This window comes from Dreissena polymorpha, chromosome 1, assembly GCF_020536995.1.
Source record: "Dreissena polymorpha isolate Duluth1 chromosome 1, UMN_Dpol_1.0, whole genome shotgun sequence".
Lineage (NCBI taxonomy): Eukaryota > Metazoa > Mollusca > Bivalvia > Myida > Dreissenidae > Dreissena > Dreissena polymorpha.
Window position 1 is genome coordinate 117,935,197 of NC_068355.1, and position 20,456 is coordinate 117,955,652.

The 20,456-nt window shown below is 39.1% G+C and overlaps 1 protein-coding gene across 1 annotated transcript in view; it reads right to left on the reverse strand.

Moving 5' to 3' along the window:
- The window catches only part of LOC127846561 (THO complex subunit 5 homolog), a 31,692-nt gene extending 17,535 nt beyond the window's left edge, over nucleotides 1-14,157 (reverse strand). The window contains 8 exon segments of the mRNA XM_052377995.1: nucleotides 9,170-9,284; nucleotides 10,082-10,152; nucleotides 10,565-10,640; nucleotides 11,037-11,134; nucleotides 12,878-12,991; nucleotides 13,408-13,509; nucleotides 13,511-13,585; nucleotides 14,149-14,157. Of these exon segments, the coding sequence (XP_052233955.1) occupies nucleotides 9,170-9,284; nucleotides 10,082-10,152; nucleotides 10,565-10,640; nucleotides 11,037-11,134; nucleotides 12,878-12,991; nucleotides 13,408-13,509; nucleotides 13,511-13,585; nucleotides 14,149-14,157 (660 nt within the window).
- Between the last annotated feature and the right edge of the window lie 6,299 nt (nucleotides 14,158-20,456).

Below are 20,456 nucleotides of genomic sequence, written 5' to 3' on the forward strand. Positions count from 1 at the left end.
TGTTCTTTGTATCAATACCATCCGGGTATCTGTACTAGAAGTATACCAGTCTACAACCAAGGTGCGCGCTTCCGCATATGGGTATTCGGACGTTCAAAAAATTGACCTACGGTTTAGCGTTCATGCCGTCAAACGCATTTAGCAATATAACTCGTTTTTTTTCACTATTTCTTTACTTGCAAAAAATACTAGTGGCTTATAACTTACCTTGCAATCTTTTTTTACTTGCAGTTTGCGAGTGTGCGAGTGTTAATTTCGAGCCCTGTGTATATGCGTGGATTACGCTGGATTTAAATGCCTCATGCCTACGGTAATTCAGTCTTATTTGTTTCAAATATGGGACATGATTGTTCGTTAGGATCTTGAATTCGTCCATCGGTCGAAGGACGAAAAAGACGAAAATTAATGTCTGACGAATAATAATGGTTTCACAGTACATACAAACATAAAACATTATGTGATTCTTATTGTTTGGGAGCTTTGATTTCTTTATAGATCGAGACGTGTTAATTGGAATGAATATGTAGTTAATTCTCATCCGTATGCCTCTGCCTTTAAATAAACTCATGTTCGCCATAAGGGCGAATTGCGTTCGCCTCAAGGGCTAATTGAGTTGTAATTCATTTTTTACTGTAAAACCTATACAATAGAGCGAACCACTGAAAATTACCTTTCCTTATTACAGAAGTTATTAATGCTGTAACGCATCCAAATTTATCGTGACATAATATTTGTTATATATATATATATATATATTATATTTATTTATTTTGAGTATGAAGGGTAAAGTGTTCGTTATAAGGCCACAAATCATGCTAAGCAAAACTGATATTTGAAAACTACTAAGACAAAAATGTCCGACTTAAGGGCAAAATCGACTCAAGGGCAAGTTACCCTACTTAAAAAAAAAATGTAAGTGTCCAAAAATAACAATTAAAGGGATCTTTTCACGTTTTGTTAAATTGACAAAAAAAAAAAAAAGGAGTTTCAGATTCGCAAATTTTCGTTGTATTATGATATTTATGAGGAAACAAAAATACTGAATATTTACCATGCTCTAAAATATCCCTGATAAGCATCTTTTGGCTATTTAAAAACATGAAAATTATAAAGTGCTGCAACACGAAATGATTAATAATTTGAAGAATTGTGTTGTTGTCATTATATTTTGCGACACTATGAGGATTGCTTATATAAAGTATAAAATACATCATTCATTGTATGAGCACGGTTGGCCGAGTGGTCTAAGCGTTAGACTTTTACTCCAGGGGTTAGTGGTTTGAGCCCAATTGAGGGTTACTTTATTTTCTTTCTTTAATTTTATTCTTGTTTTTTACTGGAGCTTTTTAAATCCAAATTTTATCAATATAAAGCAATAAATGACAAACTTCAATACATTCCAGAATCTGTGGAAAGGTCCCTTTAAACATCAGCTTAGGAATATTATTATGGTAATTTGAATGATAATGCGAAAAAAAGTCCTCAATACGCAAAAAAGCAAACAGTTGGATGGTAGGTATACATTTAAGTTTGATACTATCTCAAGAAATTACTCAGTGTTTATTTTTGAGCTAATGACCTGTATCAGTGTCTTCCACACAAGGTTTTTAGGTGCCCCGGTCCTCGAAGGGGTGGTGTTAGTATGGGTAACTCGCTCACACATATTTTTTTCTCTTTTCTTTTAAATTTAATTCAAATGATGTTATCTTGTGCAAGTACTGCAAATTCTTTGTGTCCAAAATCATTGGTCAAAACGTACTACTAGTGTAATGCATTTCATTCAATTATCAGATCATTTGTCACTCTAAAATACTACATGAACATAATGAGCAAGCTACAGCACATAATTTGTTGCAATACACACACTTTCTATGCATTAAACGTCCAGACACCCTGTATGCTAAAAACCCATGGTGAAGTCCCTGCTTCATACCATTACTGAATGTCACTATCTGCCCCAGTGCACTATATGTTCCATTATGATGTCACTATCTGCCCCAAGACCTGTAGGATGATGTCTCTATCTGCCCCAGTGTGCTACCTGTAGGATGATGTCACTATCTGCCCCAGTGCACTACCTGTAGGATGATGTCACTATCTGCCCCAGTGTACTACCTGTAGGATGATGTCTCTATCTGCCCCAGTGTACTACCTGTAGGATGATGTAACTTTCTGCCCCAAAGACCTGTAGGATGATGTCACTATCTGCCCCAGTGTGCTACCTGTAGGATGATGTCACTATCTGCCCCTATGAACTACCTGTAGGATGATGTCACTATCTGCCCCAGTGTACTACCAGTAGGATGATGTCACCATCTGCCCCAGTGTACTACCTGTAGGATGATGTCACTGTCTGAGTACCTGTACCTGTAGGATGATGTCACTATCTGCCCCAATGAACTACCTGTAAAATGATGTCACACCAATGACCTACCTGTAAGATGATGTAACTATCTGGCCCCATGTACTACCTGTAGGATGATTTCACTATGCCCCAGTGTACAACCTGTAGGATGGTATCACTATCTGCCCCAGTGTACTACCTGTAAGATGATGTCACTATCTGCCCCAGTGTACTACCTGTAAGATGATGTCACCATCTGCCCCAGTGTACTACCTGAAGGATGATGTCACTATCTGCCCCAGTGTACAACCTGTAGGATGGTATCACTATCTGCCCCAGTGTACTACATGTAAGATGATGTCACTATCTGCCCCAGTGTACTACCTGTAAGATGATGTCACCATCTGCCCCAGTGTACTACCTGAAGGATGATGTCACTATCTGCCCCAGTGTACTACCTGTAGGATGATGTCACTATCTGCCCCAGTGGTCTACCTGTAGGATGATGTCACTATCTGCCCCAGTGTACTATCTGTAGGATGATGTCACTATCTGCCCCAGTGTACTACCTGTAGGATGATGTCACCATCTGCACCAGTGTACTACCTGTAGGATGGTATCACTATCTGCCACAGTGTACTACCTGTAGGATGATGTCACTATCTGCCCCAGTGTACTACCTGTAGGATGGTATCACTATCTGCCCCAGTGTACTACCTGTAGGATGATGTCACTATCTGCCCCAGTGTACTACCTGTAGGATGATGTCACTATCTGCCCCAGTGTACTACCTGTAGGATGATGTCACTATCTGCACCAGTGTACTACCTGTAGGATGATGTCAATATCTGCCCCAGTGTACTACCTGTAGGATGATGGCACTATCTGCCCCAGTGTACTACCTGTAGGATGATGTCACTATCTGCCCCAGTGTACTACATGTAGGATGATGTCACTATCTGCCCCAGTGTACTACCTTTAGGATGGTTGTCACTATCTGCCCCAGTGTTCTACCTGTATGATGATGTTACTATCTGTCCCAGTGTACTACCTGTTATTATCTGTCCCAGTGTACTACCTGTAGGATGGTATCACTATCTGCCCAAGTGTTCTACCTGTAGGATGGTGTCACTATCTGCCCCAGTGTACTACCTGTAGGATGATGTCACTCTTTGCCCCAGTGTTCTACCTGTATGATGATGTTACTATCTGCCCCAGTGTACTACCTGAAGGATGATGTCACTATCTGCCCCAGTGTACTACCTGTAGGATGATGTCACTATCTGCCCCAGTGGTCTACCTGTAGGATGATGTCACTATCTGCCCCAGTGTACTACCTGTAGGATGATGTCACTATCTGCCCCAGTGTACTACCTGTATGATGATGTTACTATCTGTCCCAGTGTACTACCTGTAGGATGGTATCACTATCTGCCCCAGTGTACTACCTGTAGGATGATGTCACTATCTGCCCCAGTGTACTACCTGTAGGATGGTATCACTATCTGCCCCAGTGTACTACCTGTAGGATGATGTCACTATCTGCCCCAGTGTACTACCTGTAGGATGATGTCACTATCTGCCCCAGTGTACTACCTGTAGGATGATGTCACTATCTGCACCAGTGTACTACCTGTAGGATGATGTCAATATCTGCCCCAGTGTACTACCTGTAGGATGATGTCACTATCTGCCCCAGTGTACTACCTGTAGGATGATGTCACTATCTGCCCCAGTGTACAACATGTAGGATGATGTCACTATCTGCCCCAGTGTACTACCTTTAGGATGGTTGTCACTATCTGCCCCAGTGTTCTACCTGTATGATGATGTTACTATCTGTCCCAGTGTACTACCTGTAGGATGGTATCACTATCTGCCCAAGTGTTCTACCTGTAGGATGGTGTCACTATCTTCCCCAGTGTACTACCTGTAGGATGATGTCACTATCTGAGTACCTGTAGGATGATGTCACTATCTGCCCCAGTGTACTACCTGTAGGATGATGTCACTATCTGCCCCAGTGTACTACCTGTAGGATGATGTCACTATCTGCACCAGTGTACTACCTGTAGGATGATGTCACTATCTGCCCCAGTGTACTACCTGTAGGATGATGTCACTATCTGAGTACCTGTAGGATGATGTCACTATCTGCCCCAGTGTACTACCTGTAGGATGATGTCACTATCTGTCCCAGTGCACTACCTGTAGGATGATGTCACTATCTGCCCCAGTGTACTACCTGTAGGATGATGTCACTATCTGCCCCAGTGTACTACCTGTAGGATGGTTGTCACTATCTGCCCCAGTGTACTACCTGTAGGATGATGTCACTATCTGCCCCAGTGTACTTCCTGTAGGATGATGTCACTATCTGCCCCAGTGTACTACCTGTAGGATGGTGTCACTATCTGCCCCAGTGTACTACCTGTAGGATGATGTCACTATCTGCCCCAGTGCAGTACCTGTAGGATGGTATCACTATCTGCCCCAGTGTACTACCTGTAGGATGGTGTCACTATCTGCCCCAGTGTACTACCTGTAGGATGATGTCACTATCTGCCCCAGTGTACTACCTGTAGGATGATGTCACTATCTGCCCCAATGAAATACCAGTAGGATGATGTCACTATCTGCCCCAGTGTACTACCTGTAATATGATGTCACTATCTGCCCCAGTGTACTACCTTTAGGATGATGTCACTATCTGCCCCAGTGTACTACCTGTAGGATGATGTCACTATCTGCCCCAAAGACCTGTAGGATGATGTCACTATCTGCCCCAGTGTACTACCTGTAGGATGATGTCACTATCTGCCCCAAAGACCTGTAGGATGATGTCTCTATCTGCCCCAGTGTGCTACCTGTAGGATGATGTCACTATCTGCCCCAGTGTACTACCTGTAGGATGATGTCACTATCTGCCCCAAAGACCTGTAGGATGATGTCACTATCTGCCCCAGTGTACTACCTGTAGGATGATGTCACTATCTGCCCCAGTGTACTACCTGAAGGATGATGTCACTATCTGCCCCAGTGTACTACCTGTAGGATGATGTCACTATCTGTCCCAGTGTACTACCTGTAGGATGGTATCACTATCTGCCCCAGTGTTCTACCTGAAGGATGATGTCACTATCTGCCCCAGTGTACTACCTGTAGGATGATGTCACTGTCTGAGTACCTGTAGGATGATGTCACTATCTGCCCCAGTGTACTACCTGTAGGATGGTATCACTATCTGCCCCAGTGTACTACCTGAAGGATGATGTCACTATCTGCCCCAGTGTACTACCTGTATGATGATGTTACTATCTGTCCCAGTGTACTACCTGTAGGATGATGTCACTATCTGTCCCAGTGTACTACCTGTAGGATGATGTCACTATCTGCCCCAGTGTGCTACCTGTAGGATGGTATCACTATCTGCCCAAGTGTTCTACCTGTAGGATGGTGTCACTATCTGCCCCAGTGTACTACCTGTAGGATGATGTCACTGTCTGAGTACCTGTAGGATGATGTCACTATCTGCCCCAGTGCACTACCTGTAGGATGATATCACTATCTGCCCCAGTGTACTACCTGTAGGATGATGTTACTATCTGTCCCAGTGAACTACCTATGTCACTATCTGCCCCAGTGTACTACCTGTAGGATGATATCACTATCTGCCCCAGTGTACTACCTGTAGGATGGTTGTCACTATCTGCCCCAGTGTACTACCTGTAGGATGATGCCACTATCTGCCCCAGTGTACTACCTGTAGGATGATATCACTATCTGCCCCAGTGTACTACCTGTAGGATGGTGTCACTATCTGCCCCAGTGTACTACCTGTAGGATGATGTCACTATCTTCCCCAGTGCAGTACCTGTAGGATGGTATCACTATCTGCCCCAGTGTACTACCTGTAGGATGGTGTCACTATCTGCCCCAGTGTACTACCTGTAGGAAGATGTCACTATCTGCCCCAGTGTACTACCTGTAGGATGATGTCACTATCTGCCCCAATGAAATACCAGTAGGATGATGTCACTATCTGCCCCAGTGTACTACCTGTAATATGATGTCACTATCTGCCCCAGTGTACTACCTTTAGGATGATGTCACTATCTGCCCCAGTGTACTACCTGTAGGATGATGTCAATATCTGCCCCAAAGACCTGTAGGATGATGTCACTATCTGCCCCAGTGTACTACCTGTAGGATGATGTCACTATCTGCCCCAAAGACCTGTAGGATGATGTCTCTATCTGCCCCAGTGTGCTACCTGTAGGATGATGTCACTATCTGCCCCAGTGTTCTACCTGTAGGATGATGTCACTATCTGCCCCAGTGTACTACCTGTAGGATGGTGTCACTATCTGCCCCAGTGTACTACCTGTAGGATGATGTCACTATCTGCCCCAGTGTACTACCTGTAGAATGATGTCACTATCTGCCCCAGTGTACTACCTGTAGGATGATGTCACTCTCTGCCCCAGTGTACTACCTGTAGGATGATATCACTATCTGCCCCAGTGTACTACCTGTAGGATGGTGTCACTATCTGCCCCAGTGTACTACCTGTAGGATGATGTCCCTATCTGCCCCAGTGTACTACCTGTAGGATGATGTCACTCTCTGCCCCAGTGTACTACCTGTAGGATGATGTCACTCTCTGCCCCAGTGTACTACCTGTAGGATGATGTCACTATCTGCCCCAGTGTACTACCTGTAGGATGATGTCACTATCTGCCCCCAGTGTACTACCTGTAGGATGATGTCACTATCTGCCCCAGTGTACTACCTGTAGGATGATGTCAATATCTGCCCCAAAGACCTGTAGGATGATGTCACTATCTGCCCCAGTGTACTACCTGTAGGATGATGTCACTATCTGCCCCAAAGACCTGTAGGATGATGTCTCTATCTGCCCCAGTGTGCTACCTGTAGGATGATGTCACTATCTGCCCCAGTGTACTACCTGTAGGATGATGTCACTATCTGCCCCAGTGTACTACCTGTAGGATAGTGTCACTATCTGCCCCAGTGTACTACCTGTAGGATGATGTCACTATCTGCCCCAGTGTACTACCTGTAGAATGATGTCACTATCTGCCCCAGTGTACTACCTGTAGGATGATGTCACTCTCTGCCCCAGTGTACTACCTGTAGGATGATACATGGTTCAAACAGAATTCTCAAACCTAAATTCAAGCACTTTTCAAGGACTTTTCAAGGCCAAATTTTCATTTTCAAGGCCGAGAACCGTAGGTTAGTTTCCTTAAAAAAGTGCATTTTCAAGCAAGTTTAACACAGTAAATATCATTTATTTGCTCAAACAAATTTAACTTATTCCACAATAACTCATACATGTTATTTCTAGTTATTACATACATGTTATCCATCCTTAACTCAATGAGTCTCACATACAGTTTGTCAACCAGTTCCCGATAATCAGCAGTTCCGATTAATTTGTATTTAATTTTCCATAATGCCCCAATAAAAACAAAATGATAAGTGTCTAAGGTATACATTAGGTAAAGGAATAAATTAACAAAGTTTTAGCAAGAAATCTTTTGTAAATAGCTTACAGGATGGAAAAATGCAGCAAAAAGTTAACCGGAACTGATTGAATGAGTTATGTTTTGAAATGTGCATATGGATATAGAAGGCTTTATTATTTTCAAATAAGTTTTTTGCTGATTGAAAACAAATGCTATGACAATGTTTTGAAATACTAATTCTGTAAGCTGAATGATTTTTAATTATTTTCCTAAGGTTGAACTTTAATTGGCTATTTATGACAAAAAACTGCATATGCCGTCTGACCTAACCTGTTATCATACAAAATAAATATTACCCTTAATTTTTACATCTTCTCACATTGACACTAAATCCCGAAAAAATTATTGTGGTAAAAAGAATAAACGTTTTTGCCGGGCGATTCTAAACTGGTGTACTGACTGTATGTATTTACTTTTTAAAGTTATTACAAACAAACACATTGCTTCTCAATTTCATGTTTTCTTTGTGGGTTTCCCCTTTCTCGTGGCTTTTCAAAGCGCTTTCCCCCATCCCCTGACATCAACGGTCTTCATACAGACCCGACAATGTTCTTTTTGAATGTCATTTGTTTTCTGTACCCAGGAATATTAAGTTAACCACCCTGGTTTGAAATGACACATCCCCATTGCTGCGTTTTCACTCGCGAAAATTGATCACAATGGAGAGCCTCTGACGTATACACATAATCTGTGACGTGTACACATAACGTTTCGTACTCAATAGTGTACGAAACTTATATATTTCGTACTCAACTTTTTGCGCGAAGGAATTTATGATAATTTTCGTAATATTTCCCTTAAGAACGATTTAAGATTATAATTAAAGCGATGATACATGTAATTTTGAGCAGAAATAAACATTTTCAAGGCTTTTTTTTACATGGAATAAGCACTTTTCAAGCACTTTTTCAAGGCCAACCTTTGTTCAAGGGCTTTTCAAGCCTAGGACTCGTTTTCAAGCACTTTTCAAGCCTTGTGCGAACCCTGTGATATCACTCTGCCCCAGTGTACTACCTGTAGGATGATGTCACTCTCTGCCCCAGTGTACTACCTGTAGGATGATGTCACTATCTGCCCCAGTGTACTACCTGTAGGATGATGTCACTATCTGCCCCAGTGTACTACCTGTAGGATGATGTCACTATCTGCCCCAGTGTACTACCTGTAGGATGATGTCCCTATCTGCCCCAGTGTACTACCTGTAGGATGGTGTCACTATCTGCCCCAGTGTACTACCTGTAGGATGATGTCACTATCTGCCCCAGTTTACTACCTGTAGGATGGTGTTGAGTTTGGGCTGCAGGTTTTCCAGCTGCTCCTGTTTCAGCTTGTTGTCAGACTCCATGTCCTCCTTGGTCTTTTGGGCAGTCTTCAGTTGACTGGCCAGCCTACACAACACATCAGGACACACACTTAACCAATTACCTCTCAGATGCATATTTTGATGCAATTTTTTGTCCCATAGAAAATCTAATAATATTGAAGACCTTTATTAATAGAACCACGTTTCAAAGGCTTCATTTTATACCCTAAGGTGGTGCTGGGCAGCAAACAGCATTAAAACTGAAAAGCCTGGGAGTTACTTGCCAGCTGTTCAGGTTTTACGCTGGTTACATATGGCCACTTTCATTTTGCTTCTGCCCAGGAAAGGATTAACAGAAATTATGCCATGGGCATCAAAGAGCTTCAACATAGGACATATTATGGCTTACATTGTCAAGATCTTTCAAAAAACCTATTGATGTTTAATCAATATATTGTCCTGCACAACAAGACTAGTTTCTTCTTGACTTTTATATCATGAATTGAAGGTTTACTGCTGCATAACCTTAAAATAATGCATACTAAACTGCTGTCAGTGGTTACCTCCTTTACAAATTAACAGCAGCCACTGCATTTTTAAGTCAAATTTCAGATCTGGAAGGACTATTGGTTTTCAATTAAATTTACCATTACTTTCTACTAACAATGTCATTTTATACATGGCCATACAACCAAAAATGCTAAAATACTCTGTAATGTTTTCAAACTATAAATCATACAAGTTATGTTTGAATCTAATATCATCACTCAGTGTATAATGGAGGCAAGTATAAGATACGAGCTATGCTTGGAGCCAGTGACTATAATGGGTGCAGGTATTAGATACGAGCTACATAAGCTTGGAGCCAGTGACAAGACTCACTGCTGTCTCTGCTCCCTCTCCCAATCCAGCCTGGCCAGTCGCTGTCTGTGGGCATCACTCTGCGTCTCTTCCTAAAATCAAGCACTCCATTTTTTAATCTCACACGTACCGATATTAAGTTTAAATCTATTTATTTTAGATTGACTGTGTAAGGCTTATTGAAAAGCTCTTGAGTTTGTTTTCATGATAAAACCAGTACTTGGTGTCCTTCGGGAGATTTAAAGAACGCTCCACAGTGGGGATCAAACCTGTTATATTCTAAGATTTGATACTAGACTCACAATGAACAAGTCTATAATCAAGCTATAAAAATTATTACATTTTAATCTTGCAAAAGCATTTTTGTCAATGCTAAATGCAATTGCATGCATAAAATATGATTATTATATTATCACGGAAACCACTAATGTTGTGTGCAAATTTTGAGCACATTTAATATTATTCAGACTGTGTTAAGCTGAGCTTAGAAGGGTTGAATGTTACCGGCTTGGAAATGTCAGGAGGGGCCTCCTCATAGAACTGCTCCACTGGAACAAGGTCAATCTCCTCGTCCTTTGATCTGTGATAACAATAATAGTCCAAGGTATTACCATCAGTGATCACTTCCATTTGTACATGTTACTGCATTAATATGCGTATCAATATGAGACTAGAGGTATACTATTAAAATATTATGTACACAAAATATTTAGTTTGATAGCAAGTTTACAGTGTTTCATATAGATTAAAAGAAGACAGTTGATTTAGAAAGACGTAGGTCATGTATTGTTTTTTTTGGCTCAAGCTTAAAAAAAATAGCGTACAGTGTTGTAAAATATTTTGGTCACAATAAAAGGTTGATTTACTTTTCCTCCTAGGTCTTAATATAAACTGTTTACAGAAATAATATCAGAGCCAATACATGTTACATATATTTTACATATACATATATACTTTTAACACTACATGATGTCACCTGAACGAGAGACATTTAACAATCTCCTTCTCCAGATGCAGGATCTCATAGAGCAGATTCTGAACCTGCAAGTGACTTTTGTCTATCATGCTCTTCACCTACAAGAGTAAACTACGTGTCTATCATGCTCTTCACCTACAACAGTAAACTACGTGAAACTTTGTGTTCAAGGGGGAAAGATACCTTATGCAAGCCAAATCATGTAGAGATCAGTGAGACATTTCATCAGTGTTTAAAAATGGTCCCTAATTTATGTTATGTTTACAAATTAATAAAATCTGTTTTATCGACGAGATTATAAATCATCTATACACAAGACTATTGCCAAGCAATAAAAGTCCCCTACTGGTGAAACTCCCCCATTTTCAGCAATATTCCTAGTCTTATTTGTTGCAATAGCAACCAGAATTCTTGATGTAGGAACAAAATGAAATGACGTGCATAATCTCGATATTGCCATCTGTCCATGTTTCAAGTTTCATTAAAAAATATGTAGAACTTTTAAAGTTATCGCAGGATCAAGAAAAGTGTGACAGACTGACAGACACACAGAGCACACATTTGTATATGACAACAAAAGTATTTTTTACCTAAAAAATTGTGACACAGTCTTAATATTATAAATAACGAATCATATCACGCACTGCATGTGTCATTTGATCGTTCACAATTGTACACAGAATTTAATTTTCAGTCATATCTCTGCTGTCAAATACCCTTCCCAGCCTTTCCCTGGTAGACCAATACGAGGAGCACATACTTGTGCCAGTAACTGACAACTGTGTGGGTTAACCATTTTCCCCATAAGAAGCAAAGTGAACAAGATGTGTTTGTGAAACACAATGTCCCCCTATATGACGTTTGACCTTGAAGGATGACCTTGACCTTGACCCTTCACCACTCAAAATGTGCAGCTCCATGAGATACACATGCATTTCAAATATAAAATTGCTAGCTTCAATATTGCAGAAGTTACATTACATGAGCAATTTTGACCCATATATTTGACCTTGAAGGATGACCTTGACCTTTCACCACTCAAAATGTGCAGCTCCATGAGATACACATGCATGCCAAATATCAAGTTGCTATCTTCAATATTGCAAAAGTATTCATAAAATAAGCGATTTGGGCTACATATATTTGACCTCTGACCTTGAAGGATGACCTTGACCTTTCACCACTCAAAATGTGCAGCTCCATGAGATACACATGCATGCCAAATATCAAGTTGCTATCTTCAATATTGCAAAAGTATTCATAAAATGAGCGATTTTGGCCACATATATTTAACCTCCGACCTTGAAGAATGACCTTGACCTTTCACCACTCAAAATGTGCAGCTCCATGAGATACACATGCATGCCAAATATCAAGTTGCTATATTCAATATAGCAAAAGTTATTGCAAAATGTTAAAGTTGGCGCAAACCAACCAACAGACCAACCAACCAACAGACAGGGCAAAAACAATATGTCCCCCACTACTATAGTGGGGGACATAAAAACGGCTTTTGCAATCAGCATAAAACCAGAATTGCCTGCAAGTAACTCACAGTCGGTTCAGGTTTTATGCTGTTTGCTGCTAATCAGTATCTAATATATAGAAATAAAACCTTTAAAACTTAAATCTAGTAATAAAGGTATCTAATTAAATTTAACTTTTGAAGGGATTAAAAATGCGTCAAAATATATATCTTAGTGGTAAAGGGTTAAATCAGAGGTTAGCCTAAGGGAGAATGGCAGCTTTATCAATAATCAACAAACAAGCTTCCTGGTGCGGCAAGATCCTTCTATATGTAGTAGAACACTCCACAAAGCGAGCTAGCAGGGGAGAATTACCTCAGTTGTTTTGTCGCGTACTTTCTTACAGCGGATATGTGCAAGTCTGTTGAGTTTCTTCAGCATGACCATCTGTAACATCCCCTCCACCTTCTTCTGTTCAATCTCTGCTTTCTAGAAAGAAATTGAAAGACTACAAAACTTCAGTTGATAACATAACACGTTTAGGGAGAAAATGTTGAGTCAGTTTCTATGAAGTATTTTTTATTCAAACAAATCTTGCAATTATATGGCCAAAATGAAGTAGAAAGTAAAGCAAACTTTATCTTTAACAAAAGTAAAACAAGCATTATGGATCAAATACATTGTAAGTTTGACAATTTCTAAAATATATGCAATTTTATTCTATGCTCATCAGGCCAAACAAACTAAATCTGCAAATGAAGTTCATCTGCACTCAAGCAAATTTTGACTTGAAGATACACATGTACACCATCTTACAAAATCTTCTGTTATCAAATGCCTGCACTTGTCTGTTTGCAAAAAAATATCAATCTGAAAATTAAGAAAGCGCTAACATCCTTAGTTACCACATTTTTGTCCTTGGACTCTTTGAGAGCCTTGATTTCCCTGATGGTGCGTGTGATATCCTCACAAGCACTCTGGAACACACTGACATCCTTGTCCACGTCCTCGCTGCTCCACCTCCTCCTCCTCGGCATAGAACAGAGCCCTACCACCACCAACAGAGCTGGACTCATGGCTTATCTGAATACAAGAGGGCAATTATGGTCCTTATTCGCTCACCTGAGTTCCTCCAACATAAAAGGAAATCTGCCGCGCCCCCTGGCTGCCATGTTTTCAACGGACCAAAGCCATTTCAGAATTTAGCAGACATATTATTAGAATAAATGCACTGAATAAGTTTTATGCAGATTGGACTAAATATGAGACTTCTAGAGTTTTAACAAGGTTTCATTATAATGTATAGCTATACAAGGAAACCCATAGACTTCATTAGAGCAAAATTATATTCTGATCAGGTTTCATGAACATTCAAATTTCAAGAGTGTTAACAAGCTTTTTCTTTAATTTGATTGAGGAACCTAGTTGTTTATCCTGAAAAGACTTGATTTAGAACTTGGTCAAGATATCACTGGGAAAAATTGTATGACCAAGTTTCATTAAGATTGGCAAATAAAAGTGGCCTCTAAAGTTCAAATAACCATATTAAGCGACAAGCAACTCAGACAAAAACATACCAGAATAGGTGTAAAATGGACCCTGTTTACCACTTATACTGGTTGAGGACCAAAAGTCGACCGAATTACCACATACATTTATCTGATATAATTAAAACGATGTTTTATGAAATAAACTGAAGTCAGTGTTGGTCCTTTCAATTTTATTAAGCAAATAATTATTCAGTTTCATGTAAACAAACAAAACAAATTAGGCCAGAATTTTTTAATAAAATGATTTTCGGACCCGCAGAGTCTAATTTTTGACGAAACCAAAAAAAAAAAATTAAAAAAAATTGAATCTTGATTTTTTTTGGATGCCAAAAGGTGGCTTTTAAACAGGAAATGGGTGCCAGGTTTAAGAACAAGAGGGCCAAGATGGCCCACGTTCGCTCACCCGAGAGAGTAAGTTCATTCAATCTTTACCAAATGTCAAACTTGACCTAGATATTGTCCAGACAAACATCCTGGTCAAGTTTCATTATTATTTCATCTGTGAGTCATGATCAATGTACCTATGAAGTTTCATGATCCTAGGCGTAAGCATTCTTGAGTTATCATCCGGAAACCATTTTTCTAAGTTGAGTCACCGTGACCTTGACAGCCATTGTGTGAATACGTTTTTTGGCACTGTGACCTTGACCTTTGACCTAGTGACCTGATAATCAATAGGGTTTATCTGCGAGTCATGATCAATATAACTATGAAGTTTCATGAACCTATCCATAAGCGTTCTTGAGTTATCATCCAGAAACCATTTTACTATTTCAGGTCACTGTGACCTTAACCTTTGACCTAGTGATCTGAAAATCAATAGGGGTCATCTGCGGGTCATGATCATTGTACCTATGAAGTTTCATTATCCTAGGCATAAGCGTTCTTGAGTTATCATCCAGAAACCATTTTACTATTTCAGGTCACTGTGACCTTGACCTTTGACCTGAAAATCAATATGGGTCATCTGCGAGTCATGATCATTGTACCTATGAAGTTTCATTATCCTAGGCATAAGCGTTCTTGAGTTATATTCCAGAAACCATTTTACTATTTCAGGTCACCGTGACCTTGACCTTTGACCTGAAAATCAATAGGGGTCATCATTGAGTCATGATCAATATACCTATGAAGTTTCATGAACCTAATCATAAGCGTTCTTTAGTTATCATCCAGAAACCATTTTACTATTTCAGGTCACTGTGACCTTGACCTTTAACCTAGTGACCTGAAAATCAATAGGGGTCATCTGCGAGTCATGATCATTGAACCTATGAAGTTTCATTATCCTAGGCATAAGCGTTCTTGAGTTATCATCCAAAAACCATTTTACTATTTCAGGTCACCGTGACCTTGACCTTTGACCTAGTGACCTGAAAATCGATAGGGGTCATCTTCGAGTCATGATCAATGTACCTATGAAGTTTCATGATCCTAGGCATAAGCATTTTTTAGTTATGATCTGAAAACCATTTTACTATTTCGGGTCACCATAACCTTGACCTTTGACCTAGTGACCTGAAAATCAATAGGGGTCATCTGCGAGTCATAATCAATGTACCTATGAAGTTTCATGATCCTAGGCCTAAGCGTTCTTGAGTTATCATTCGGAAACCATTTTGCTATTTTGGGTCATCCTGACCTTGACCTTTGACCTAGTGACCTGAAAATCAATAAGGGTTATCTGCGACTCATGATCAATGTATCTATGAAGTTTCATGATCTTATGCATAAGCGTTCTTGAGTTATCATCCGGAAACCATTTTACTGCTTTGGGTCACCGTGACCTTGAACTTTGACCTAGTGACCTGAAAATCATAACGGGTCATCTGCGAGTCATGATCAATGTATCTATGAAGTTTCATGATCCTAGGCATAAGCATTCTTGAGTTATCATCCGGAAACCATTTTTCTATTTCGGGTCATCGTGACCTTTACCTTTGACCTAGTGACCTGAAAATCAATAGGGGTCATCTGCGAGCCATGATCAATGTACCTATGAAGTTTCATTATCCTTGGCATAAGCGCTCTTGAGTTATCATCCGGAAACCATCTGGTGGACGGACATACCGACATGAGCAAAACAATAAATGGAGGGGGGGGGGGCATAATGAGAAAACTGCCCCCCCCTCCCAGCAGCCATGTTATTCAACTGACCGGAACCATTTTTGAACTTTACTCTTGTATCAAGGAAACAAATGTTCTGAGCAAATTTCATAAAAATTGGGCCAAAAATGTGACTTCTACTGTGTTCACATGTTTTCACTATATACATATAGAGAAAAATGCCCCGCCCACTGGCGGCCATGTTTTTTCATTGATCCCCCACCATTTTCAAACTCGTCCGAGATATCAATAACATCAATGCTTTGACCACATTTCATGATGATTGGGCAAAAATTGTGACTTCTAGAGTGTTTACAAGGTTTCTCTATAGCCTAATAGGGAAAACTGCCACTATATACATATAGAGAAAAATGCCCCGCCCACTGGCGGCCATGTTTTTTCACCGATATCGACCATTTTCGAACTTGTTCGAGACATCAATTGAACCAATGTTTTGACCAACTTTCGATTGATTGGGCAAAAATTGTGACTTCTAGAGTGTTTACAAGGTTTCTCTATAGCCAAATAAGGAAAACTGCCCCGCCCACTGGTGGCCATGTTTTTCAACAGATCAGAACCACTTTTGAACTCAACCAAGATATCATTAAGACAAACATTTTGCCAAAGTTACATGAAGATTGGGCATGAAATGTGACTTCTACAGTGTTTACAAGGTTTATCTTTTTTTTGACCTAGTGACCTAGTTTTTGACCCGGCACAACCCAGTTTCGAACTCGGCCGGGATTTCATTGGGACAAAGCTTCTGACCAAGTTTCATGAAGATGGGACAAAAATGTGGCTTCTAGAGTGTTTACGAGCAAATACTAATGGACGGACGGACATACGACGGACAAAGACCGGTCACAAAAGCTCACCTGAGCAATCAGGTGAGCTAAAAAGTTCAATCGGCTTAAATTTACCAAAAGCTATGCCATCGTTGTTTGTTCACGAATGCTATGTACAATGCTTTCACCAGCAAAGTCTGCTAACTTCATTCTATACATAGATGGTGATGTCACTACGTTATTGTCAATAAGACCGGTGTGTACACAATGCTGCTAACTCAATAATTATGCAACCTTGAAATGAAATCCTGAAAAGAATCGATTTGTAAGTAAATATTTTATTATTTCTTTACGATTTTATAAAATTGATAGTATTAAAATGACTAAAAAATATTATGAAAGCAATAAGAAAAGAACGATTTTAATTCAACAGGTGCCCGAAATGTGAAACCCATTTACGCCTATCAACTTTACATTTTCAATATTTTACGCACAAATACGGTCATATTTTAAAGAATAAAATTGTATGTGTTGTTTAATGCAGTTGTAGTGAAGAATTTGTGCATATAATACATGTTTTTTCGTTATTTTCAATGGGTACGAGACTTTGGTTTTGTTCTGGACTGGTTCGTACCAAAAGTTTAAAAAGTGCAAAATCAATAGTTTTTAAAACGATTTCAAACCATGAATGTCCAAATAAAATAAATTCATTATTAAAAATAGTTAATTTTTATTTTTCAGGTTAAAAATGTGCAGTTGTATCCAAAATGTCAGGGACTTGGCATCCGCTGTGAACATTGCAAAAACTTGACTCTTTGAACAATTATGGGTTAGTGACGGAAATAAACTAATTTTGTAAGAAAGAAAAGCATGAGTGTTTGTATGGCCTATCAGAGAGGATACACAGACTGTAGAGAGAAAGTTCATTCTTGATGTTTTCGACCTGCCAGAGTGTATTACCTTAGGACGCCAGTGTTTTTTTTCCAAATTTTGAACATTGACATATTGTTCAATCCCTAGAAGAAATTTAAACAACACATGTATTGCAAGTAACATTACAGTTGTTTAATACATTTAAGATCAAAAGGGTTTTATTATGTTGTTTGTATTTGTCTGCGGTATTGATTTTTACTGGACAATAAACTATTAAATGTTTCTTTTAAACCTCAATAGCTTATTTGTTGTTTCTTGAGATAAAGTATTTTTAATGCAAAAAATGGATTCCTTGTGAAAAAACAACAACATAGAGATGGCAAGTTTCAACCAAATGAGACAATTAAAACAAAAAAATTAATTGAAATGAAAGCAAAAAATGTTATTTTGTTCCACGCTCTGAGTCCGCAAACGCACAGGTACTATGATTAAAATGCTCGGCAAAAAAATCACCAAGTGAAAAAATTGCATAACATATGAACCAGTTAAGATATTTTTAAAATTCAAACTGATTTATGATCATTTAGCAAATCAACATGTTTGAAAAAATCATTGCGGTTGCTTAGTAAAAAGAACTTCATACCATAACATTTTTAAAATGAGTGCATATTTGGTCATCCATCTTTTTTTTTCCTCCTCCTACCTGACACTTTTAGAAAAAAAATCCGAAAATCATTTTATTAAAATATTCTAGCCTTAATGACAATTTTCAGAACAATTTTGATGGATTATTTTCACATATTATGCTTGGGAACAAATATTGAAATTAACAAGAGCTGTAACCATACGATGACATATGCCCCCCAAAAAACGCTTTTTCAAAACCTGAAGGCAAATTTTGAAACCTAAACGCCGACCCTAAGTTCAAGGTCAAGGTCAAAGGGGTCAAAATTTGTGTGCATATGGAAAGGCCTTTTCTATATACACATGCATACCAAATACACTGTAACTCCAATATAACGCGGATGATGGGGTCCAAGCCACGGAACAGCGTAATAAAAGGACAGCTTTATAAATTTTGAGCTAATTTATTGCAAGGGGCTATAAAAACAGGTAAAGTATAGCCTATAATAAAGGTCCTGTGTATTACCATGCTGTGTTATCATTCGATAAAAATTGCATATAAACCGAATCGAACTATAACAGTATATATACCGATTTTCTAATGTGCACATGTATCCGATAATCCAATATAATCACAGCATCACTTACAAAAAAAATAATCTTTAACATTTATGATGAGAAATATGTTTATGAATTTCATAAACACATCCATATGCCTACGCCGTTTTTTCAGAAAAAGAGTACAGTGCATTATGGGACAGAGCTTTCATTGGACGAGCGAATTCTAATTTAGATTGAATGCAATACGATACATGTACAAAGAAATTTTTTATTGCGTCACACGCGTCATGTAAAAAACGTGCTTCCCGTGGACTTTCTGATAACGGGCAAAAATTAAAGTGAATCTCTGTCAACAAGTATACTGCGTTAGCATGTAAATAAATCGTCAGGATTGTTTAATTTATTATTCATACACGAACTGAAAGATTAAACATACACAAAGCATATGATAAACAATAACACATCCATAGTATATAAAATCTATTGAAATCCCTGATATACATTGAAACACTCTGATAGGGAATACATGTAATAAACACTGACTCGCGAGTTTTTCACACATTTAAAATGGCTTTATTGACATTACACAACAGATTAACCCCAATTAGCTGTCGAGTGTTGTTTAACCTCTAATCGATTGAAATCAGTTAAACTGACAGATAAAGAAATCAAGCTGTGATCGTCACCATCTTTGAATTTTCTGAAAAAACATGAAGTTGCATAACATGGATTTTAACCAGAAATGGAAGGTTGGAGAAAAAACGAGATCCAAGCACCCCCCACGTTATATTGGACACAGCGTTATAACGAACTGCACTATATTGGAGTTACAGTGTATATAAGGTTACATCTGAAAGCGACATAGAAGTTATGAGCATATTCGAAAACCTTTACACAAAGTGTGACTGACTTTCAGACAGACAGTCAGACGGAAATACGATCACTATGCCCACCTTCGGGGGCATAAAAATAACTGACACTGGTAAGCGAGTATTTTTGGGGCAGCAGTATTTGCCGGACATTCTAGTTATTTCCTGTTTTGTAACCCTAAAACACACATTTTCTATGTCACATATTACTGACACTTGTGTTCTTGATGTTGACAGTAGCAAATAGTAAAAACTGTGACTACTGAATGGGGTTATTAAAAGCCACATCAAATATCACTATGTGCAAAAGATTGGTGTTTTGCGACCTAACCGATTGCGACACTTTTAGTCCGCAAGTTTATGACAGTTTCCCCAATATGGTGGATAGAGCCTACACAAGAATAACAAAGTAAATAAAAAGCAATTATTTCTTGATTTAATGGTACCAGTTGCATGGGTTTGTGCTTTAAACAGGTAAATGTTCATAAGTTTTTGCAGTATCAGTTTTCCTTAGCCATACATGCCAGATGTCCCAATCTTGGCGGGACAGTCCTGCTTTTGGGGTGTTTGTCCTGGCGTCTCGATG